The sequence below is a fragment of the Larimichthys crocea genome, chromosome XII, assembly GCF_000972845.2.
Source record: "Larimichthys crocea isolate SSNF chromosome XII, L_crocea_2.0, whole genome shotgun sequence".
Lineage (NCBI taxonomy): Eukaryota > Metazoa > Chordata > Actinopteri > Sciaenidae > Larimichthys > Larimichthys crocea.
In genome coordinates this window covers 15,474,291-15,499,802 of record NC_040022.1, presented here as the reverse complement: position 1 = coordinate 15,499,802, position 25,512 = coordinate 15,474,291, and the positions used below count along the sequence as shown (strand labels likewise).

The following is a 25,512-nucleotide window of genomic DNA, read 5'->3' as shown; positions in this document are numbered from 1 at the left end:
TAATATATTACCATTTTAATAACTAATATATATATATATATTACAAAAGTGAATAAAATATAAAAGGGAAGAGTAATAGAGCCACAGGATTAAAATATATAACCTCTACCAACAGCAGATAAAAGATTTACCTCAAGCGTCGAATAGAAAAGCTTAAGCATCTTTATGGCAAAGGTTGTTATTTGATGCGTCTTGTATTACACTTTAACAGGCAACAAATTGTGCAACTCATGAAAAGGTAGCAGAAATAAAATGTTAATAACCCATAATCCCCATGTTCTTCCACATCTAAAGTTATTGAGTGTTATCGGTAACTGGAAAAATATTTCTTAAGGTCATAAGCGTTGCCGCTTAGACAGTAAGATCATCACATTAGAATCGGGAGTCGTGTGCAGACACGTGTTTTCCTATTGTCCTGTTTGGACACACACAGGCTCGGACTCTGGTCCACTAGTGTCCAGGTTCATGGCCGACACTGTCAAACAGTAGATCGTGTTCGGGCTCAGATCGGTGAAAATCATCCTCTCGCCGTACACTATCAGCTCCTGAGGCGTACTTGAGCTGCCTTGCTGCTTGATGATCAGGCTGTAATGGGAAGCAGCATCTACCTGAGACCACTCAGCCAAAGTCATTGTTCCCATCCCTTGTGTGACTTCCAGCATGGGAGCCACGAGACCTCCTGCTGTGGGGGGCGAAACAAATCACAGTTTGGAATTAGATCCTGACCACCGACAACAACAAATAATGAAAAATATGAATGGTTTAATAATATTAAATACTATGAACTAACTTACCACTATCTGGCATTTGTTCACCAACATCTCTCCTCCTGCGTCCCTGTGTTGTCACTAAAGAGGAAAAGTTTAGATCAGTTTGTTTGTTTTAAAAACAGTCAAATATGTCTTGTTCTTCCTAGAGCATCTTCCTACCTATCGTGATATTTTGTGGGAGACTCTCTCCGACTGCGTTGCAGGCTGTGATCACCAGCTCAGTGTAAGAGATGTTGGACAGAGAGCAGGTCAGCCCTGTAGTGTTGCACAGCAGGACTTGTGGAGTAACACCGCTGTCGTACACCCTGTATGTTGTGGCAAACGCAGCCGCATTCCATGTTATCCTGGCAAAGGAGCTGTTACCGTCGTATACCACTCCAGTTGGTGGACAAGGAGCTGGGAGAGAAGAAAGGGGAGTTGGTTGACTCTTCTTTTTACGATAAATGTTCATGACAAAATGAAATTCTTGTGACATTTCAAAACGTATCCAGTGAAATGACACAAAATACTGTATTCCTGTAGGACCACATCACTCACAATCTGAAACAATGTGCTTAATTTAACAAAGCACTCTAATTCTACCTATGAATAATTATACCTATGAATGTCCTTTAATGAGATGTAAAATGTCTTGAAGGAAAGTGTTTTATTTTCACCCCTTTTTTCACCTTAAAAATAAACTGACAACACAGATGTCCTGTACAAAAAAGTCAAAGTTATCTCCACTTCATGAGGAGGCTTAGGTTCTTTTCAGGACTCTCTTAAAAACTTTCTGACACCGTGGTGGCATCTGTTATATTTTATGCAGTCCTCTGCTGGGACAAAAAAAGACAAACTAGTCAAGAATGCCAGCTCTGTCCTGGACTCTGTCCTGGACTCCACAGAGGAAGTGGGGGAGAGGATGTTAGCAAAGCTGACATCCATCATGGACAACTCCTCTTACCGCCTGCATGAAACTCTGGACAGCTCCTTCAGCAATAGATTGATACTCCCACCATGTAAGAAGGAGCACTACCACAGGTCCTTCATTCCAACAGCTGCTAGACTCTAACACCAGCATGACTTCATGACTTTTTCTACATATTTCTTATATATGAGTCATTTTTTTTATCCACCTTGTGTATACGAGCTGTTTTAACAGGTGAATTTCTCTGCTGTGGGATCATTAAAGTCATTCCTATCATATCAGCGTAGTTAATAACATTGATGATGGATGAAATTAAGTCATTATTAACCCTCTCTGTTGACACCTTTACTTTGTTTACAATAAATACGTTAGATAATATGCTATGCAAAAGACATTTACACATACTCCATTGGAACTGATGTAAATGTAAAAACTGTGGCCGAATAGTAGCTTGAGCGTTAAGTGCAGTCTACCTGTTATTCCAATGAGAGGCACAGACGGGTCGCTGGTACCAGCAGCGTTCCTGCTCGTCACAGTAGCACTGTAGTTTGAACCGCAGGGGAGAGGCATCTCAAAGTATGTCACACTTGTCCAGTAGGAAGAGAAGTCGAACTGTCTCGAACTGTCTCCATGCAGACTTCCTGTTAACTTCAGCATGTACTCTGTGTTGTTACAGGTGATCTGTGACCAGCTGAAGTGAAATAGCTGAATCTCCATAAGTACTGGTAACAGCTGCACCTCCAAAGTGTCTGGAGGACAGGGAACTAAGGGAGAGAGAGAGAGAGAGAGAGAGAGAGAGAGAGAGAGGTGGATTTAACATATTACTCTATTTAAGTGCAAACCTTACAAAGATAATGCAGCTTCTATACCTGCTCCACTCTGCACTGGGTCACTGAAGGAGCTGTTGCAGGTCCCATCTGAGGCCTGGACAGAGAAATTGTAAACTGTTCCACAATCAAGACCCTGGATAGTACAGGTGGGATCTGTGCTGTGACAGTACAACATGTCTCCATTTGCAGCCTGGGCACAGCCATAGTAGTCTTCAGTGTTATCTCTTGACGTCCATGACAGCCGAGCAGACTGATTGTTACAGTAATACATAACCGCGAGACCAACAGGCTTGCAGGGACCTGAGCAGAAAGAAAATAATCAACCTGCAGAAAACAACTCAGTCATGTACTGATATTCTCCATATCTTTAGTATATAAGGACAAATACCTGTGTTGATTGTGACATTCTGACTGGCCTGGCTGGTGCAGTTCTCGTGGCTGGCCGTCACAAAGACTACATACTGCTCGTCACAGTGGAGATCTAAGATCCTGCAGCTATTGGAGGTAGTATTGCAAGTATGCACGTGTCCGTCAGCAGCCATAGCAACAGCATGGTAGGTTTCAGCAACAGGAGAGGGGCTCCAGGACACCAGCGCACTGTTGTCCTCACAGGAGACGTTGACCACCAAGTTTGTCGGAGGACAAGGCTCTGTGAAGAGATGGAGGACAGGCAAGCACTGGTTGATTTGGATTTAAAGTAGGGAGTCATTTTATTGAGATGTTTTATGCAGATATGAACGGGCTATTGATTGATTAATTCTCATCTAAACAAATTAGTGCACAAGCCAAAAAGGGAACAGGAACCACTCAACACTGTCGTTCTAAGCTAGTATCTGACAATATATTATGTAATGAAAGCAAACAAAAAAATAAATCTATTTACCCATGCTAATTCTGACTGGTGGACTTCTCATACTGCTGCACTGGTCTGATGAAGCAGCTACAATGATGCTGTACCGGAAGTCACATTGTGCTCCGTAGAGGTAGCAGCTAGTGCCAGTGCTGTTGCAGGATAGGTAGGTTTGGTCCCTGGCTTCTGCCGTGACTCTATACACAGTGTTTGACTCGCCGCCGTCCATCAGATCCCACGTGACAAGGATGGAGGAATTGTGGCACTGAGGGACCGCTGTGATACTGGCGAGGGAGCAAGGGGCTGGAGGAAGAGACAGATCTTATTAACTGACACTGCAGCATTTGGCATTATTTTGACATAAAATGGGACATCATCAGCATATTGCTTTCACAAAGTCAGAATCGCTCACCTGTCTGTAACTGGATGATGGCACTAGGCTTACTCGCACACTGCCTGTTATAAGCAGTAACAGTGAAATTATAAAGTGCGCCACATGCCAGGTCTTCCACCTCACAGGTAGTGTTTGTGGAAGTGGTGCAGCTGGCTGTAAGGTTATCTCCACCTACAGCTGACACAATATAGTAGTCCGCTCCTGCAGAGGCATTCCAGGATATCCAGGCAGAATTGGTCACACAGTCGATCCTACCGCTGATTCCCTGGGGCTGGCAGGGAGCTAGAAAGTAAAAATAAAAGGTAAGTTATGAACTGGGTGGATGGATTTATGCAGGAATGGGCAGCTTTTGAAGCTGTCATACCTGACAGGGCGCTGACGGTGTGACTGTGCTGGCTGCTGCAGCTGCCTATGACCGAGGTTGCCTGAACACTGAATGTTCTTCCGCAGGTCACATTGCTGATAGAGGCTGCAGTGTTTGTGGTGTTCAAAGTCTCGCTGATTCCTCCATCGTCCGCAATTACTGAAACCAAAAAGTAGTCTGCTTCTCTGACCGCGTCCCAAGATATCGTCATGTCGTTTGACAAACAGCTGACCTCAGCACTCACGTTTTGAGGCGAGCAGCCGGCTGTGAATAAGGAGACACTGGTGAGGTGAAGATGTTTGCAGGACACAAGATTTAAAAAGGTGTAACTGTGTATTAGAGCGTTCATGGGTGTTTCCTCTCTTACCTGAGTTGAATGTCACAGCCTGGCTGAAGATACTAGAGCAGTTATCATCCATAGCCGCTACCTGAACACTGTAGCTGGTACCACATGTGAGGTTGTCAAGGCAACAGCTGAGGTCAGAGGTCTGGCAGCTGTCGTTGCCATGATTACTGAGGGCTCTCACTGAGTACTGCACAGCACCCCGACTGGCAGACCACGACACAACAGCGGTGTTGTTGGCACAGTTGACCACTACTAAGACATTAGTGGGAACACATGGCACTGCAGAGAGGGAGCAGACAACAAGAAGGGTTAGTTAAAATTTTAGAAGAGTGTGATGGGTGAAAACTTCCTCATGATAACGATTATGTTATGTATCTAAATAATGCTGATTTTAAGAAATTAGACATCAAGAGATATTAAAATTATGTTTTAGGTTCAATTTGATTTCCACTTCTTTAAGGTCTTAATGTAGGAGAAAAATATACCACTTATAGTATAGAAACAAGTGTTTTATCACATGTGATTGGATTGCATGTTTATGTTTGGCCAGCCTTTTAAAACCTCACCTGACTGCAGACTTGTGGTTTCCCTGGAGGTAGTGTTACATTGCTCGTTGGAGGCTGTGACTGACACAGAGAAGTTGTGTCCACAGGGCAGGCTCGGTATGGAGCATGAATTAGACTCAGACAAGCAGGTTTCTGGGGAGCCAGTGTCACTCTGCAGGGTGGCTGTGTAGTAGTCTGATCCGTCACTGGCCTGCCAGGATACCATGACGTTGGCAGAGAGACAATCCAGCCTGGTAAAGATTCCCACAGGTGGGCACGGCCCTGAGAGAAAAAGCCACACAAGTTCAAGCTGAGCTAATTTCTACTATTATATTTGAGTAATTTCTTAATTTGTTTGCCTTTAAGGTGACAATGTCAGATAATATGTATAACCCACATGTCTGAATAAAGGCTGGTGCACTGGAGATGCCATGACAGTGCTGGCTGAGAGGTGCCACTATAAGGCTGTAGTTTGTTCCACAGGTGAAGTTATAGAAATCAGCTGTGGTGTCATTAGTGGTGACCACAGCGATTATGATTGCGTCTCCTACTGCGGCTGATACTGTGTACGAATTTGTCCAGTTACAGGCATCCCAGCTCAGAGAAACGACTTCCGTATTGCAGTTCACTGTGGGAGATAAATTCTGTGGCACACAAGGATCTGGAAAGAAACAAAGATGATGGATATGTTATCCAGCAGAGATATAGTTTTCAGTTCTCCCTCTGATTTCAATGATTCTGTAAATGTATATGCTTATAAAACATAATATTTTGGGCTCTTTACGCATGTCATTTCCCATCTCTCTCCCCACATTTCCTGTCCCTTCAGCTGTCTCTATCAAAAATAAAGCTTGAAAAGGCCAAAAATAAACTAAATAAAAAAATAATAAAACATTGTATTTCATGGAAAGAGCTCTGTATTTTGGTACTATATGGTATACTGTAGGAATGTCCTCGAAAGAAAATTAATTACTAATAAACTACTGGTACAGACCAATAAAATAAAGTGTTACTGTCTTAAAGTGTACATAACTTACCCATGTAGATGACAGTGCTGTTGCTGGGCAGGCTGGTGCAGGTGCCATCAATTGCTTTCACTACAACAGTGTACTGTTCTCCACAGTGCAGGTCATTCCAGGTGCAGGAGGTGGTGTTGGTGAGACAAGGGTGGGTGTGGTTATCAAGCCCAGTTGCCACAGCAATGTATGTTTCAGCGCCATCGCTGGGCTCCCAGCTGACGGAGCCCACATTTAACTCACACTGTAGGTAGGTTGTCACATTACGGGGGATACATGGAGCTGGGGAGAGAGACGATGGAGGTGAACATGCTGTCGGATATACAGACAGAGTTAAAACTAATGTGTGTCGTGGTGTGAGATCATACTAGTGTTGAAGAAGGCAGGACTGCTGGGGATGCTGTTACACTCGCTGCCTTGTCCTTGTACAGTGACGTTGTAGTCCTGTCCGCAGGGTAAAGCAGCTGACAGAAGGGTCTGGGTTATACTGTAGATCTCCACATATCCCAGGCTCCCTCTGGCTGTTACTAAGTAATTCACAACACCACTTGCTTGTTGCCAGGAGATCTGGACATCTGCACTTTGACAGGGAGCCTGAACAGACACAATAACCGGCTGGCAAGGCTCTGAGAGGAGCAAAAGACAAAAGAGAGAAAAATGATTCAAATTTTATTACTTGAATGGGGAAAGTAGTGATACAGATCCTTTAAAAGGAAAAGTAGAAATACTACAAGAGTTAAAAGTAGTTTTAATTAATTAATTGATTAGTAGATGAACACAAAGTTCATCTGCAACTATTTAATCTAATTACTGGGATTGGACATCTGTTGGTCAGACAAAACAAGATGTAGTGTGTAGTAAAACAGTGAAACTCATTTTTTTCTGACATTTTATAGCCCAAACGCTTAATCTCCAGAATAGTCAATAATGAAAATGATCATAATAAATTTCAGCCTTATAAACTACAATGTAAAAATACTCTTTGTGACACAAAACATACTTGTGTAATTTACTATTATAATAATATTATCAACAAAAAAGATCAAAAACAAAAGGGATCCTTTCAGTTATATGATAATGTGTAATCTATGAATAATTTACCATTACTGATTTCAACATTTAAATATTGCACCTGATGGAGAAGGAGCTAAACTACTTCCTGTACTGTTTAATCTATAGCACTGCATCATGTCTTATAAAATAATCATATGTTTTGTACAGGGGATTGCATTAGCTCAGTCTGTAGGGACTTATCCTGGTAACTGGAGGGTGGCTAACTCAAGTCTAGCATGGACCAAACTGCTCCCAGTGCAATGCTACATGGCTCCCCATCACACCATTATCTCTGCACATCTGTATGTATTTGTGTGTGGTTGTATTTCAGGCCTATATTACTTTGTAACTCAGGTGTCAAAATAAAATAAATGTAAAAGCAGTGAAGTAGAGGTGTAAATTGGCATAATAAAATGAAAATATTTAAGTGAAGTATTCTTCACCACAGAATGAGGTCAATAAACATCTTTAGCTTCTCCAGTACCTGTTTGGATGGACACGGTGCTACTGGCCTGGCTCCAGCATCCTTGACTGTAAGCTGTTACAGTAAAGTTGTACGTTTCTCCACAGTCCAGACTGGAAAACTGACAGGTAGCACCTGTAGTGTTACAAATCAGCACCTCCCCTCCTAATACATTGATTGCTCTGGCTTTGTACAGTTCAACATCAGACCTCTCCTCCCAGGACAGGACTGCAGTGCGGGAGCCACACTGCAGATTGACAGCTACATGCTGTGGAGGACATGGACCTAAGAAGAGGGGGTGGATGATGAGTGTTAAACATTGATTAAAAACAATCCAACAGTTTCCACTTTAGTGCAAAGGGTTGACTCACGTGTGGTGAGGTTAGTGTGCATCGGCACTGTGAGGCTGCACTGTGTGTTGCTGGCAGTGAGGCTGAGATTGTAGGTTTCCCCACAAGTTAAACCTGTCACATTACAGCTGTTCTGCTGAGTTGCACACAAAGTCTGAAGATTACCACTGACAGACGCTGTCAGGGAAAAGTTTGCTGTGCCATAAGTAGAATTCCAGGACACGACGGCATCCCCGTCAAAGTTACAGTTAACATCGACCTCTATCTCTGTGGGAACACATGGAGCTGAGGAGAAGAGCATGAGTATGTTAATGATAAAATCAAGAAACAGACAGAAAATAACGCATATACTGAGTATGTCTTTACCTGATATAAGAGTGATCACTGTGCTGTTAGAGCTGTTATACTGCTGCCCCAGCGCCTTGACCCAGACGTTGTACACTGTGCCACACTTCAGTCCTGAGACAACACAGGAGGTGTCTGTGTCTGTGCCAACACAGGAGGCTTCACATCCATTCTGGTTGTCCAAGTAGGCGACGTAACCCACAGCGAGGTTGCTCTGCTGCCAGGAGACTGTTGCAGTAAGTTGTTCACACGCCATACTGGCTTGAACATTGGTTGGTGGGCATGGTTCTGAATGAAGGGAAAACACATTTAAAGCATTAGGGAAATATAATGCTACACCTACAGATCCATACCTGAGTGTCATCAAATATTTGACACTTTTGAATTTAGGTGACGAACCTGTGTTGAGGCAATATGGTTCGGAAGTCACAGTGTCGTTGCAGGCCATATTTTGTGCCATCACGGTCACATTGTAGATGTGACTACACTGCAGGCCGTTCAGGAAGCAGTTGGTGTTGATGGTGTTACAAGTGACTGTCGGGCCCTGGTCAGTCACAGCATGGACGGAGTATGAGCTGGCACCGCTTGCAGCCCCCCACATCACCTGGGCAGTGCTCACATTGTAGTTGACAGTGAGGTCCGTGGGGACACAGGGCTCTGGAGGGAGGAAGTAGTTAATTTAAATCTAAACAGTGATATGACTCTACTTTTGCTGTCAACTGCTGTAAAATAGTTGATCTCCCACAAATACAATGGACATACTGAAGATACTGTACCTGTAGTGAGGTGTCCTGCCATTTGAGCAGTGCTGTTGCAAGTTACCCCGACAGCCGTCACAGAGACATTGTATTCCTGGCCGCACTGAATGGGCCTCAGCTCACAGTTAGTGTGGTTAGTGGTGCAGCTAGTCATGCTGCCTGACAAACCCCTAAGCTCAGTAACATAGTACACGGCTCCAACGCTGGACTGCCAGGATATGGTAGCAGAGTCTGCCTCACAGTTCATAACAGCCTCAATGTTGCTCACCTGGCAAGGTCCTGTGGGGTTAAGAAGAGGTCAAGCATGAACATCCATGCGCTCATTTTTTAAAAACTTTAAATCAGTTTATCAGCCACCACACCTAAAAGTTTCTTCTTAGCCACGCTAACAGCAAGGCTGCAGGCAATGTTGGTCTGTCTTTCAGCCGACCCAACACTTTGGTCCAGGTTTGCCAGAAAAAGTTGTACATACACCCATATACCCCAGAGGATGAACTATAATGACTTTAGTAATCCCAAATTTTATTTTATATTTGTAGTTTTGAGTTAAATGTCTCAGCAATTATTGGATTGATTGCTGTAACATGATTGTTGCCCTCACAATAAGGCTTGTTGATGTATGTAAATCTATATTGAGTAGGTCTTTACCTGATGTGAGAGTGATCACTGTGCTATCAGAGCTGTTGTACTGCTCGCCCAAGGCCTTGACCCAGACGTTGTACACTGTGCCACACGTCAGTCCTGAGACAACACAGGAGGTGTCTGTGTCAGTGCCAACACAGGAGGCTTCAAGTCCATTCTGGTTGTCCAAGTAGGCAACGTAACCCACAGCGAGGTTGCTCGGCTGCCAGGAGACTGTTGCAGTAAGTTGTTCACATGCCATACTGGCTTGAACATTGGTTGGTGGGCATGGTTCTGAATGAGGTAACAAAAAACAGCACACATTTTAAAATGAAAAAAGCCACTTCAATACAGTGTACCTAAAAATTTTTGACACACTTCTTTTCCCAGTCAGGTTACTAACCTGTGTTGAGGCAATAGGTTTCAGAGATCACGCTGTTGCAGGCCTGGTTGTGTGCAAGCACGGTCACATTGTAGATGTGACTACACTGCAGGCCGTTCAGGAAGCAGTTGGTGTTGGTGGTGTTACAAGTGACTGTCGGGCCCTGGTCAGTCACAGCATGGACGGAGTATGAGCTGGCACCGCTTGCAGCTCCCCACATCACCTGGGCAGTGCTCACATTGTAGTGGACAGTGAGGTTTGTGGGGGCACACGGCTCTGGAGGGGGCAAAACACACTGTAGTTTTAGTTTTGTTCAAGCAAAATGCTTTGATGATTGGTGTTTGGGTTAATGTGACTTCCTCAGATTTGTGGTTGTGTTAAAAAGTATCAACACTCAGAGGTTTGAGTTATACTCACCTGTAACCAGAGTGGTGGGGGCACTGGCAGGGCCGGGGCAGCCAGAATGCATTGCCTCCACAACGACTGAGTATTCCTGTCCGCAGACCAGATTGTTGAGGTCACATGATGTGCCCATCGCACTGCAGGAGGTGTTGTGTCCATTGGTGGTGGTTGCCTGGACACTATAACCCGTGGCTGCAGCTGCACTACTCCAGCTGACCAGAGCATTATGTGTAGTGCAGTTTATTGTCGCTACCACACTGGTGGGAGGACATGGGGCTGGAAAAGGAGAAAGGTACAGTTGAGAAGTGACCAGTAAAAAATAAGGAAATACATGTATTTCCAAATATGTTGAACTATTTGAGAAATGGTTGTTATAGTAAACTTATTCAGTTTACCAGTGAGCTTCTGTACAGGGGTGCTCATCTCGCTCATGCACACATTAGTGTATCCCATCACAGTGAAAGTGTAGAGTTGACCACAGCTCAGGTCCAGGAAGCAGCAGCTGCTCTCAGTGGAGTCACAGGTGAAGTTGACACCTGAAGCAGACGTGGCTTCAACTGTGTAGTTTTGCGTTGTGCTGCGCTGGTTCCACGTTACTGTCATGGCATTGCTGCTACAGTTCTGGTCAATGGAGATGTTCTCTGGTTTACAAGGAGCTAGAGGTGGTTGAAAGAGGAGCAAACTTTCCATTACAATCATATAATTTCCTTTTGATTTTACATTTAAGTTATACACATGAAAGAGCTGCACTGACCAGATTGAACCTTGTAGTCAGAGCCAGCAATGACTTCGCAGTGCATGGAGGAGGAGTTGACGGCCACCTCGTAGACCTTGCCACACAGCAGATTATTAATGCAACAAGAGTTGGATGTTGATGTGTTGCAGGAGGCTCTGTGTCCATCAGTGCTGATGGCCCAGGCGGTGTAATCGTCTGAGCCTGTGGTCTGCGTCCAAGTCACATTCATCACGTTGGTGTTACACTGCACCTCAGCAAAGACATCCTCTAGGAGGCAGGGAGCTGTGGAAGAGAGTTTGATTACAGCTAAGACTATAATCTACAGTATATATAGACAGAAAGTCGACAATAGACATATTTACTGTCATCCTATGCACCTTGATCTATAAGAGAGTATGATGATTTATCTTACCCATCAATAAACTGGTGACCAAGCAAATATGCACATTTAAAGTTATATTGTCTTTTTATATATCAGCAAATTTCTAGTTGTGTCTCCTCAAAAGTTCTTTGTCCTGCTCTGCTGTACGAAAGGTATTGCAATATTCAAAACTCATAAGTCTCTTTGGTTAAATAATTTCTGATGAGCGTGAGTGGGAAAATGTTTACAGGCCTCAGGCCACAGGCTTTAAAATGGTACCACAGGTCTCTCAATGAAGTACCATGTGACTTTCTCCAGCCAATCAGCAAATGTCAGGCTACATCACAGGTAGTGTTGCTATGGTCTCTGCTGTATCCCACTCCAATACGTCCATAAGTTCCATTAGACATATGTCTGATTGTTAATTTGGAAAAAAAAAAGCTTCACATATTTTTGGGTTGTTTTTTCTTTACCCTAGGTGGGCGAGTGACCGTATATGGTAATTTCTTGATTTTGATTTGCAGCCTTAAACTGAAACTTTTTTGCCAAAGCCAAAAAAGAAAAAAATGTCTTCTTATATCCACCAATAACACTCCAGGGTTGAAATTTGTATCTTTAAATGTCCATTTATTAAAAAGAAATATATAAAAATGTTGGTAGGAATTGTATAACATAATAAGATAAAATACTGAAGTATTAAACTTGTCTTGTATCCTTGGATTGCATTTGGCATTTAATCATAAACCTCATATGTTAAAAATGTTTCCAAAAAATGTTTGTTTGATGCTCGAAGGTGTGTTTTACATTAATTAATAATTAATATTTTATCAAGTTGTACTGCAAAGTGGTCTCTATCAATCAAGTGGTATAAGGTAATATTAGAGTGTCTGGTGATTTGTTTATTTATCTCTATGCTTTATGCCTCTATTTTATTCTGCCTTATATTTTTCCTTGTATCATACTTTTTCAGGCTTTTATATGTTTCTATCTACTTAGGGTTTAAAACAAATAAAGATATTTAAGATGTGTTGTCTGTGACTGTGCAGAAGTCTGTCCTTGTATCTTACCGGAGTCAAAATGAATGTCGGCATGTTTGCTGCTGTTGCAGCTTTCTGTGGAAGCCACCAGTGTAGCAGAGTATGTCCGTCCACAGTGAAGTTTTACAGCGCAGGAGGTGTCATTGGAGGAACAGGATGCTACGTGGCCGTGCTCTCCTGTCACCTCAACAGTGTAGAAACCTGCCTCACTAGTCTCAGACCAGGAGAAATTTCCTTGGTTGGTCCCACAGTCCACATGAGCAGTGAAGTTGGTTGGCTGACATGGGACTGAAGGAGGAAAGCTGATTTTAGATTAGGATGTTTTATGAATTTTTATTCAACTGCAGCTGTAACCATAGAAACACATCCTACCTGTGCTTATTTCTATGGGTGGGCTGTAACTGCTGCGGCAGGCTCCATCCTGTACTGCGATGCGGAAAGCATATCTCTGTCCACACAGCAGGTTGGTCAGAGTGTGTGACGTATTGGGGGTGATATAGTCTGTAGGAGAGATTCCGCTGCCTGTTCTCTCAGTTTGTAAACTGTAGGTGACCCCGGACGTTGGACTCTGGTCCCATGTGAGGGTCAGTGTGTTGGCATCACAGTTGGCTTGGCCAGTCAAGTTAGTAGCTGGACATAAAGCTAGTATACAAAAGAAAAGATTGAAAAGAAAAGTGAGTCTCTGTGTTTCATTCCTTGTGATTAAATCCACTTAAAGACCCCAAATCTACTTCACTACAGTTTCTTCTCACCTGTTTTCAGCGGCACGGCTGAGCTCGGCTCACTCTGGCATCCCCTGTCCACAGTTACAACAGTCACAGCATAGGTATCCCCACAGTGGAGGTCAGTGAAATTGCATGAGTTGGAATCATTTGAGCTGCAAGTATGACTGTGGCCATCTGTAGTTGCTGTTGCCACGAACATCTCAGCCCCTGTCACATTAGACCACGAGACAATGCTGTCCTCGCATGCTGGAGACACAGTGACATTACTGGGAGCACACAGACCTGGAGACAAGGGGAGGGAAAAAAAAGTTTAATGTTGTCTCTCTGAGGTGAAATGAAGGGTAATATGGATATCTAACTTAAAGTTTTCTTTCACCTGCTCTGAAGACATAATCTGCACTTGGGTGTCCTGCACATGTCTCAGAATACGGTGTGACCGTGATGTGATAGGTTTCGCCACAGTGGATGTCAGTTAGCTGACAGCTGGTAGTGTTGGTTTGACAGTCGTGTAAGTGTCCATCACTGGCACTCCTCGATGTCACGTTGTATCTTATAGCATTAGGGCTCTGTACCCATGAGACCAGGGCTGAGTGACTGGCACAGACCAGAGAGACACTAACATTCACCGGGGCGCATGGGACTGGAGAGTGAAAAAAAAAGAAACAATTGTTTGACATTTGGGGAAATAACCTTATTTTCTTTCTTCCAAAGAGTTACATAACTCATCTAACACTCATATCTGTATGCTAAATGTGAAGCTGTGTCATGTGTAGAGTTGTGTTTTTATCAGGTTTTATGCTGGATGCTTTTTCAATTCTGTTTCATGCTAAGATAGGAACAATCCTCTAATCTAAATCTTGGGAATAAATAAGCATACATATGTCTGTGTTTGTGAGCAGTACATTAGTGGATGGAATACCTGTTTCAAGAGATTCACTGGCACTCATGGTGCTGTTGCATTGCGCCCCCTCAGCCTGTACTGTTAAAGTTAAATCCAATCCACAAGGAATATTTTGGACCACACAATTGGTATTTGTAGTCTGGCAGCTCTCTTGATACCCTTGTCCTGTCACCTGAGCCAGGAAACGGAGGCTTTCCACAGGGTCAGTCCAACTGAATGTTGCTGTGTTGTTCTGACATGTATATTGCCTGGATACAATAGCTGGTGGACAGGGGGCTGAAGAGAAAATAAACCAAATATAGACATGGGTTTACCAGATGGAAATGATTTTTTCATACATTACTTATAATGTTCTCTCACACCCATGCACACACTCACATGTGGTAATGCTGGTGCTGGTGCTAGGTGCACTGTCACACCTGCTTCCCTGTGCAATAATTGTGGTCATGTAGGTTTCACTACATTGGAGATCTGTTAGGGTGCATGCAGTATTCACTGAGCTGCACGAAACTTTGTGCCCGTTTGCTGTGGCATTAACTACATAACCTGTTGCATGGGCCATTGGCAGCCATGACACAGAGGCAGAACTGGTGCCACAGATCAGGGTGCTGGTCTGGATAGAGGGAGAGCAAGGAGCTGAGAGGGAGAAATAAAAGGCAGGGTCAGAAGTGTCTGAGGTGAATGTGCTTCAAAAGATCACTTTTCTTTGCGCTTTCTAAGTCTGTCCAGTTTTCTTGTCTTCTACCTGTCATTAGGGTTGCACTGATGCTTCCAGTGCTGTTACAGCTGCTTCCCTCAGCTATCACAGTCAGGTTGTAAACTCCTCCGCACTGCAGCTGATCCAGCTGACAGGAAGTTGTAGTGCTCCAACAGGAAGTATAATGCTGAGAGCCGTCCTCCTGAGCAAGCACAGTGTAGGACACAGCCCCGGCAGCAGCTTCCCAGGACACTGTGGCCGTGTCTGAGCCACAATGGAGGATGCTGGTCACGTTGACAGGGTCACATGGTCCTGGACGAGCAGGTAGAGAGAAGATATGTGTCACAAGCAGTGTTCAAAGTTATGACTTAGATATAATGCACAAAAATATGCAAATACAACCTGTCGTCATAACAGTTTGAGTGGGAGAGCTGGCACAATCGCTGTTCTGGGATGTCACAGCGATGTTGTACTGACTGGCACACTGCAGGCCGGAGATGGAACAATTGAGGTTTGATGAGGAGCAGGATTCAGAGAAACCGTTGGGCCCTGTCACTGTCACTGTGTAGGAGGTAGCTCCAAGAGAGGCGCTCCAGGAGGCCAGGAGAGAGTCTGTGCCACACTCTGACACTGCTGTTAGGTTCTGAGGGGAGCAGGGTGCTGGTGGAAGACATCACAGAGTGTAAAATGAAACAAAGTAAACAAATATATATATAGTTCATGGCAATGTTTATCCTCTCATCATCATCTTTATTACCTGTCTGAACTGCCCTTGTGTGGCTGTATGGTCCACAGCAGCTGCCAGAGGAAGCTTTGACAGAGACATTATAAGTCTGTCCACACTGAAGTCCATTCAGACTACAGCTGGTAAGGTTAGTGTTGCACGTGACTGGGCTAATAGATCCATCCGACGGCACGACAATGGCAGTGTAGTTAAGGGGCACAGCAGAAGAATCCCAGCTGACCGTCAAGTCATTGGTGCCACATACCAGATTTGTAGTGACATTCGATGGAGCACATGGCACTAATAGAGACAGAACATTATTGGAATTAGTCCAAAAGGCTTTTTTATTTTTGTATTTTTTATTTTTTGGCAGGTTGCAGTGACTTCCTATGAGATGTAACGTGTTGTATATTACTACAGTATCATTCTGTTTGATTGTAATGTGTAAATTAATTAGCTTTATCTGTGGTGGGTCTCCTAGCTTCATTTTTATCATATAAATCTGAGAGCAATCTCAGAATCTTGTTGAATATTGTACAAGCACATCCCAAAAAAATGTCAGACTATTCCGCTAATGCATTGTGTTGCAGTTACTATGTGCATTTTTCATGCTGTGGCAGATACACTTAAGACACATTGAAATGTGACAAAAGCTCCTTACACCACCATACCCTGCTGTATGAGGTGTGTGGTAGTTCTCAGTGATCAAATATGTTTTTTAGTACCTTCATCTTGTCTGTAGGGGGCACTAAATCTGCTGACACAGGTGCCATCAGTGGCAGTCACAACAATGTTGTACTCCTGGCCACAGATCAGGTCATTCAGTGTGCAGTTGGGGCTTGGGTTGTTGCAGGTGAAGATCTGTCCGTTGACGGTGGCTTTCATAACATACATTATTGCATTGGCCATGGGTGCCCAGGACACCTGAGCGATGCCAGCGCTACAGTCCAACTGGCTGGACACATTTTCGGGAGAACATGGCTCTGGAGAGGGAAACAAAACAGCAGCCACTGTTAATTAAGTCTTTATGAATTGATTATTCAATCAATTGAAATAAAACACTTCTAGTCTTTACACCAGAATTGTCCTAAATAAGTCACCTATTACAGACTTTGATGATTATATTTGTGATGTGTTACCTGTGTTCAACAAAACGGTGTCACTCTGTGGGCCCATACAGTTGTCAACAGCTCCTGAAACACCAATGCTGTAAACCTCCCCACACTGGAGTCCAGGGAGGCTGCAGGAAGTTTCGTTGGTCGTGCACTCTGACCTGTGTCCTCCGCTACTCACAGCGACAGCAGTGTAGTCCTGGGCACTTTGACTAGCCTCCCACGACACGGGAACCGGATCCGGAGCACATGTGTGCTGGGTTGTGATGTTTGTGGGAGGACATGACACTGAAGACAAATAAAGACGAAGGAGGGGTTTGAGACTGTGTTCAAAGAAGTGTCTACATCCTTAATGATGGTCAGTGTGTGTGTTTCTTACATGTTCTCACTGTGATCGCTGTGCTCGGCAGACTAAAGCATGTCCCCGTGATGGAGAAGACGGTCACCATGTAGGAGCTCCCACACAACAAGCCTGGCATGGTACACGGTGACTCTGTGGAGTTACAGTACAGACGCTCACCCATTCCCCTGGTGATGATGGCGGAGTAGTTATCTGCAGGAGCTGAGATGTCCCAGGTGACTGTCAGCTCACCAGTAACACAGGCCACCCTGGCATTCACATTCTCAAGCTTGCATGGCACTAAAAGAGAACAGGAATCATTAGTCATTTGTACTGTTCATTATTCTTTCAGACAGAAACAGTTAACTCCTTTACATAATTTACTACCTGAATCCATGCTGACTGATGCTGAGGTAGACAGACAGTTTCCATCACTGTGGCTGACAGTGACGTTGTATCTCTTTCCACAGGGCAGATCGTAGATTTTACAGTTGCTGACTGTGTTGCTGGTGCAGTTGAGCCGATCCCCACTCTGATCCTCTATGACTGCTGTGTAGTGGCCTGTGGACGTATGGTCCTGCCAGACTATCAGAGCCTGGTTGGCATCGCAGTCTCTGAACGATTGAATGTTGGTTGGAGGGCAAGGACCTGTTGAAGATGCAGGGGATTTAGTCGATTAGATGTACACAAGAAGTGACTTTGGCAGGTATAAACTAGAAGGAGATGAATAGAGTTTCCAGTTCATACTTTTGTCTAATCCTCTGACCTACCTGTCATAAACGTGACCTGCTCACTGTTGCTACTGTTGCACCTTGTATTTGTGCCGATGACGCTGGCTGTGTAATTCTGTCCACATCTTAGGCCTTCAATCAAGCAGTTGGTGCCAAATGAATAACAGCTGCGTGAATGTCCATCTGTAGACTCAGCAATGGCGATGTAGAACACAGAGCCGATGCTCTGTGTCCAGTTTACTCTTGCAGAATCTTGGCTACATTCAACTGCCACTGAGGCATTGGTGGGGGTACAGGGAACTGGAGAGAGGGGGAAAGTTTGCGTTTAAGACCAATCTTTCATTGAACACGTCAGAAATAAATATCATAGCGCTCTCAGTACATACCAGTCTGAGCAGCTTGTCCCAGCACCTTCTCAGTGGAGCAGTTGTCATTGGAGGCAATGAGCCACACACTGAGATGTTCACCACATGGCACCCCATGTACAGCACAGCTGGTGGAGGAGGTGGTGCAGTTTAAGGGGTCTCCGGTGTTACCCTGCACTTCTACAGTGTAGGAAAAAGCTCCAGCAGCAGAGTCCCAGGTTGTGATCAGCTGGTCAGCGAGACAATCAGACGATGTCTTTATATTTGTTGGATGACAGGGAGCTGAAGTAAAGGAGAGAGAAGAGGAAGAGAATAAAATAAAGACTTACTTAACTCTTTCATCTACAGCACAGTGTATGCAGGAATATAATAACACTACTTTTGGCAGCATTTCAGTTCATTGTTGGTTCTTCATGACAAGATTTTATCTTAGCCCCCTATGTAAGCAAATAAAAACAAACAAAAAAATTGTATTTTACTTACAAGTCCGGACAAACTCAGGATGGCTGGATTCGCTGTTACATCCAGAGCTAATAGCATACACAGTGAACGTGTAGTACTGACCGCAGCCCACATTAGTGAAGTAACAGTATTCATCTACTCCCCTGTAGTAAATTATTTTTCCATTGTTATCCACAGCGGTTGCCATATAGGATAAGGTGTTGTTGGTGGGCTGCCAGCTAAACTTGATGTGGTTGCTGGAGCAATCATGACTGGCTGTAGGATTAGCGGGGGCACAGGGGACTGGGGGAATGAGACAGAAATTAGATATTAAAGCACAGTTATTGGGCACAAACTGGCTCATTATGAAGAAAGAAAGAAGAGCTATGCACTGAGAGAGGAGTGTTCATACTGAATGGTGAATTTTGGTTTAAGAGTAGTCATTTACATCAGATTTAAAGGCTAGTCACCTTCTATTGTCTGTAAGTTCGTCGAAGAAACACGAGATTTGACTGCTTTTGTAATTTACGTCTTTGTTTCATTCACTGCTTCAAATGACTAAACAGGTGGGTGTGTTGCGTGGGTCCTTGACTTCAATAGAATGTAAAGATCTAATGAAAGGTTTTACTGTTTAGCATAAGAAAAGAAAAGAGTATAGGACACCATGGGAGGAACCTTTACCGCTTCCCACAGGACAGACTTATGGGTAAGGTTTGTGATAAAGAGCTTAAGCATGTCTAGAAGTGAGTGTGTGTGACATTTAGAGGTAAAAGGAGAAAGCATGGACACATGTGGAAAACATATACAGACAGATGATGAGTCACAGGGAAAGTTGGAGACATAGTGCATTATGACGGAATGATCACAAATATGAGTCAAGTTATATCCACATCAGCAGGTCTGCACTCACCTGTCTCGAACATGGAGGTTGAGTTGGAGATGCTCTCACAGTCATCAGAGATGGCCGTGACATGGACATGGTATTTCTCACCACAAAGGAGCATTGTGATCTGGCAGCTGGTGGAGGACGAGGTACAGTTAAGGGAGGCGCCGGTGCCATCGATAGCTGTGGCCCTGTACAAATTCGCCCCGAACACCAAATCCCAATTTACTGTCACCATGCCGCTGGAGCAGCTATAGTCCACAGTGATTTTTGTCACCGGGTTGATGTCTGAAGGAAAAGTGTTTGAAAGTTGTAAACAGATGATATTGATAATCAGACTATTTCTTTATCTTCTATCATTCTGTTTGGTCCTCTGAAGGGGACTTGACCATAAACGTCACTATGTAAGTTATACTGTACATTTCTTTGTCTGTGAATGATTATATTTGTTCATACAGTAAAATATTTGGTGTAATTACAAAGCACAGATTGTGAGAAATAGGAAGAATAATCACTTTAATAGATTCTACATATTTGTTAATATTGCATTGATTAGTATTGCCAACAAAACTTAACAAGGGTTAAAATGAGAGAGAAAATAATAATGTTTCTGAAATACTTACTAGAAGTATTGTGTGAAACATTAGCAGCCTCCCCAGGAACTAAGAAGCTGTTAAATGATGATACACCCACTATATAGGTTGAACAGGGCTCCAGACCACTGATGTCCATGACTGTGGCTGAAGTGTTTCTGAACACCGGGGGGTTGCTGAGGTCGGTGTCATGCACAGCCACTTGATAAAGCAGGACTCTGCTTACTGTGTTCCACGTCACTCGGGCTGTGCTCCTTCCCGTCTTTGTAATAGACACACCAGTTGGTGGCTGCATCACTTCCAAGAGAAAATACAGGTGTTAATCTATTGCATTGGTTTCATATATCCTTAGGTGTAAAGGATTGGCTCACACATAACTTGTTGTTAAATTGTTTTCTAAGTATTTAGCTTCAAATTCTGCATTACATGAATGATGCCTCTGGAATAAAAATCAGCATCTCACAGTATGTGTACTTACACGTTCTGATTGTCTTTGTAATACTTTTGGTGCCTGTTCCGGCACTGTTAGAAGATTTAATGTAACAGTTGTAAATTGTAGAGGGAGTCAGGTTGTCCACTTGTCCACCCAGGGTTGTGAAGGTATTAGTGTATCTTACTACGGGACTTTCAATCGTCTCCACAAACAAGGTGTAGATCTCTGCCCCTGTCACACTGGACCACTCAAACCTTAGTGAAGTACTTGAAATAGCTTTGGAAAAGGTGATCTGAGATGTGGCAGGTACTGTGGGAATGTAAGATCAAGAAGTCAACATTATTCAACAGAGGGATTCACCTGTTGTATTTACCTGGTTGCTTTTTATAGCTGAGTCCTTACCTGTAAGGGCTGTTTCAACAGCCGTGCATAATATAGACATAAATTGAAAGGCCGTCAGTGTGACTTGATAGTTACTTCCCGGTCTTAACCCATGAACCAGCCTCTGTGTTTCAGGTGGTGCGGGCATCAACACCACTGGGGCAACTGTATAATTCACAGCTTTCAGTTCCAGTTTATAAGATGTGGCACCAGTGGTGCTGCTCCATTCCACATCCAATGTTGATGCTGTAGTAGATGTCACTGACACAATATTACATCCTGGAAAGAGAAGATAGAGTAGACAAAAGATAGAGGTTTCTGTACACTTAAGAAAAGAGTGACAGCTATTCAGAACAAAGTGTGATGAAATCAAACATAATGACTAACAATAAAGAAAAAAAAAACAACTGTATAAAACCCTCTCAGATTAAAGTACTACACCAGTTCTACACAAGGTTAAAAACAATAGTGTATCATTTAACCCTGCAGTATCATGAGTTCAATGTAAACTTACTATTAAATGTCACCTTTTTGGCCAATGTAAAATGCCAGGCTAAAATGGAAATGTATTTGTGCCTCATCTTTTTTATATTCATTTTCTCATTTTCTGTTCATTTTTTTAAGTATATATATATATATTATATATATATAATAAAGTATTAATATATATATAATATAGTATATATATAATATATAAATATATATATTTATATATATATATATATATAATACTTTAAAAAATCATGCCATGTCAGAGAAAAAGGAAAAAAAAGAAAAAAGAATTGAAATTAGTAAAAAAAAAATACACTCACCTGTTGCCAAAACATCTTGTATCTAAAAAAAAAAAAGATATATTAAGTTCATTAGAAACTATTACAAAATGATTGCATTATGAAATAAAAAACAAAAAAGAAACAATGAGGTATAATCACCTGTATGACAGACAATAGGATGATTGGCAAATAAAAGGTCCACATCTTATCCATTGTTAATGTCAGAGTTTCAGTAAGTCACATCCATACGTGGGTCAGCAGCTCATCTGAAATCTTTGCAGTCCGAGCGCTGTAAATCAGCTTCATGGGAGCCAATCAGGATCTACCTGTCCTAAATAAGGACAGGTAGACCCCTGTGGGCTCCCTGTCATCACGAGAAGGAAACAAAGTATGTGGATTGTCAGGAGGAGGTGGGGGAACTTTCAGTTCCCCACCCTATAATGTTCAAACTTCACTTCTGATCTCTGTTTCTGTCCTGATATAACTTGGGATTTTAAAGTATTGTAGTGGACCAACTAAAGGTGATAACATACAAAGATTTTGTCCAAATGTCCAAATTTCTTAAATAATGTTGACTTCCTTAAATCAATACCAGATTAGCCTGCTGCTATAAGGTAATATGATCTCCTTTGTATGACGAACTGAGTAACTGGAAAGTGAGTCCTGTGCTACATCTTACCTGGATTCAAGTCATTTTTCTTGAAAATCCTCCAAAAAATTTCATCCACACTTCCCGGATAGGATTTATGTCATGGTCACAAGTGAACTTAATTTGTTTCTTATTTGTACTCCTATTTATTTATTTATATATTATTTATTTTTTGTTTAAACCTTTTGTGACCATGTATGTCTTCCTGGGATTACAAATGTTTTTTTCAGTAACAGCACAAAATATGCTTACAGCATGAAGAAATATCCCATCTAAATTCACCAATACGACTCATATAACAGAAAGCCAAAGAGGCAAACAGAGTACAAAGAGGGCACTGCTGTACACTTTGGACTACACTGGGAGTCTGTCTCCTTTTTTAGATATAAACTAAACTAAATTAAGTAAGGACAGAAGACAAACAACAGTATTCCCTCTGAATTGCTTTTCATAATTTGGCAGTGAAATTACTGTATCCACCTAAATAATAGGTGTAGAGGATTACCTCAAGTGACATCCCCTGATGTCAGCTGAGGTCTGCAAATCATGTAGTGTATCTAAAGCATGTAGGTACTAAGAAGATGGATGCATATACAGCCTGATAGTCAAACATAGCCATAAAGATATCCGAAACTTTATGGCCAAGAAAGTCAAAGGCATTTGTTTGCATTTTCAATTTTAACTATAGTCCTATGATCGATCGCTGGGACACACCAGTAGATACTGTAAGAATGTTAGATTATGTTCACATTGTGTGTTAAGATGGTGATAGTGATAGTGAGCAGGCCTATTAGGTGTCTATTTGGGTATTTTTAAATTTCCCAGCAATCATGAATTGTCCTCAGTGCAGTGAAGCTTCAGTTTCAATGAATGATGGGAAACTCTTTTTTTTCCATCAGCTCATTTTGTACATACAGCTTTACTGTGACTTTGATTTGCTGTTTCATTCTAAAGCTCCTCTAAATTGTATTCTGATGGTTCCTTCGCCACCACAAAAGTAGAAATTATGTTACATGTCTAAAACAAACAGTACAAAAGTTTGTGATGAAGTATATTTTAACAATAAGTGGAGTTTGATTGCTTTAGATAAGGAATAAATTAATGACACTTCAAGATAATTTTTGTGACCCAGAATGCCTATTACATTTATTGCCATTTATTACCAAATGTATAGCTACAGGGAGTTTCTGTCAATAATATGCACAGTAGACGTAATTTTAAGTTTAGTGTATCCTGCTGAGAATGTGATGTAAATAAATATGATAGCTTGTTGCGTGTTGCAATGTGTAACAGAGAAAGCTCTTGACAATAGGTCTACACCTTGGTGAGCTCTTCCCGGCTGCTCATGTTTGTTTTCAACCTCATGTCCCATTGTGAGCGGACAGATCATCACAGTGTCGAGTAGCTTGTGTCTGCCACATGCAGGAAATAAAGGTTTGTGAATACACGCACGTTTTATGAATTCAGCCAAACAATTGGAAATTAGAGTTTAGTTTTCAGTAGCTTTCAGACACACAACCACAACTTTTACCAGATATTGTACAGTATATAATCTAAAATGGGGGAAAAAAATAGAAAAAATCCTAAAATAAAAAAATCCACAACACATAATGGGCCTCACAACCTTATTTTCCATGCTAATGGATGGCAATGTTGGTCACCACTTTGGTCCGAACTAAAATAACAGCTCTCAGATGGATTACCATTACAAAAATAAAAATACAGATATTCATGATCCCAGACAATTCATGTAACGTAATGACTTTGGTTACACCATAAGGTTGAAGTCTGTGGTTTTAGTGTATGTGTTTCATACATTAATGCTTCACCTCAGGATGAATTATAGCAATAACTTTGGTTATCTTATAACTTTTCCTGTAGCACCATCATCCAGTCAATTTGTCCAATAATAGTTCAGTAATAAGCTTGCAAAACTAATGCCGTTCCCATCAGCTTCATCTGATTAATGCTCAACTAATACATGACTCCTTGATTTAATGTATTAATTAATCCAGTTGTGTAGCATGATTGTTATGGAATTTTCTATCCTTAGGTTGCACGAGGTCATGTGTGGGCCTTGAGGTCCTCAGCAGTATTAGTTGTCTGGCTTTGGTTGAGAACTGTAGGTGCCAGTCTATCTCAACACTGGGGTGGCCAGGGTCGAAGAGGCCTATTGCTGCCTTCCTAGTCATAATAGATAGCTTGCCATTGGCGTTCAAATCTGTGTAAACAGACATCTGTGTCTCCAGACAAGTATATGCTGACAATATAACCTGCATGGGACATTCTCTTTGACTAATTCTGGGCGTATAGTATTTGTGGTGTTATCTTGGGGTTTAAAGTTTATCCACCAGGATGAGTTGGGCAGAATGTGAGACCGACTCAGGCACTTTGAGAGTGTCTCTAATTCTCCTTGATCAAGCGTCAATAAATAATACAGCATAAGACATCAGAGGCTCCTGAACACTTTCTTCCTTCCTGACCTCACCATTGACCTTTGACTTCAGCAATTTCTCCACAATAATGATCACTGCAAGCAAATTATCAAATCACTTCATGTGATAAGTTCAGACTTATCTTGAGAATGTAGGTTTATGCCAATGTTCATGCAGTCCTTTGTCAATACTTTATCTGAATATAGTCATGTTAATAAAGTCTTTCCTGAAGGTACAAATGTTAGGGGCACAAATTAAGTACTGCACTGCCATGAGGTAATGTCCAGATGAAAAGCTTTTCGACTCCAGTAAATACAATCTACCTCGTTCCTCCGAGAGTCACATAAAAAGGACTCCACTTAAAGAGGAAGGGTTGGAAATACTCAGTATGTACCTAAAATTCTGAATTAATATGATTCAAACAATCAAATGATTAATTTGAATTGTATATAAGTCAATAAAGCAGCGTGTCAAGCTTTTCTCTTTTTCTTCAGAGTGGTCACCATTAATCACTCAGCCAAATTAACCAACTACTCTGATCATCTACTCCTGAAATGTATAATACATGTGCTCTAAACTTATACAGCTTTTAAGGTAAGTGAAAGTGAACCCATAGTCAATAACAGAATTATTTTAGTGAAGTTTCTCCTGATGGCTTTGTTTCTGAGTCATTTTTGAGAACTGAATATAGCTTATGTATCCAAATGCCTCACATGGGAACAAAACATCTCAACTTCATAAAGACAACTCACAAGATAACTGACAGCACACGGTGTTGTAATGCAAATATGACAGGGTT

The 25,512-nt window shown here is 42.3% G+C and overlaps 1 protein-coding gene across 1 annotated transcript; it reads right to left on the bottom strand.

Moving 5' to 3' along the window:
• Positions 1 to 86: 86 nt before the first annotated feature.
• LOC104924852 (uncharacterized) lies at positions 87 to 19,687 on the bottom strand. Its single transcript, XM_019262111.2, has 39 exons — positions 19,477 to 19,687; positions 18,690 to 18,869; positions 18,147 to 18,407; positions 17,800 to 18,060; positions 17,417 to 17,677; positions 17,069 to 17,329; positions 16,717 to 16,977; positions 16,303 to 16,560; positions 15,611 to 15,877; positions 15,256 to 15,513; positions 14,902 to 15,165; positions 14,535 to 14,792; positions 13,283 to 13,537; positions 12,903 to 13,172; positions 12,561 to 12,818; positions 11,151 to 11,414; positions 10,792 to 11,052; positions 10,412 to 10,672; positions 10,016 to 10,270; positions 9,640 to 9,906; positions 9,010 to 9,270; positions 8,633 to 8,890; positions 8,255 to 8,521; positions 7,910 to 8,173; positions 7,560 to 7,823; positions 6,391 to 6,648; positions 6,044 to 6,304; positions 5,404 to 5,667; positions 5,028 to 5,288; positions 4,483 to 4,740; positions 4,116 to 4,379; positions 3,770 to 4,033; positions 3,391 to 3,660; positions 2,896 to 3,156; positions 2,547 to 2,807; positions 2,151 to 2,441; positions 930 to 1,166; positions 795 to 848; positions 87 to 682 (listed from the first exon to the last, which is right to left on the bottom strand). Exons 1-39 carry the CDS (start codon positions 19,685 to 19,687, stop codon positions 408 to 410), a joined length of 9,885 nt encoding a protein of 3,294 aa, XP_019117656.2. The 3' UTR covers positions 87 to 407.
• Positions 19,688 to 25,512: the final 5,825 nt, after the last annotated feature.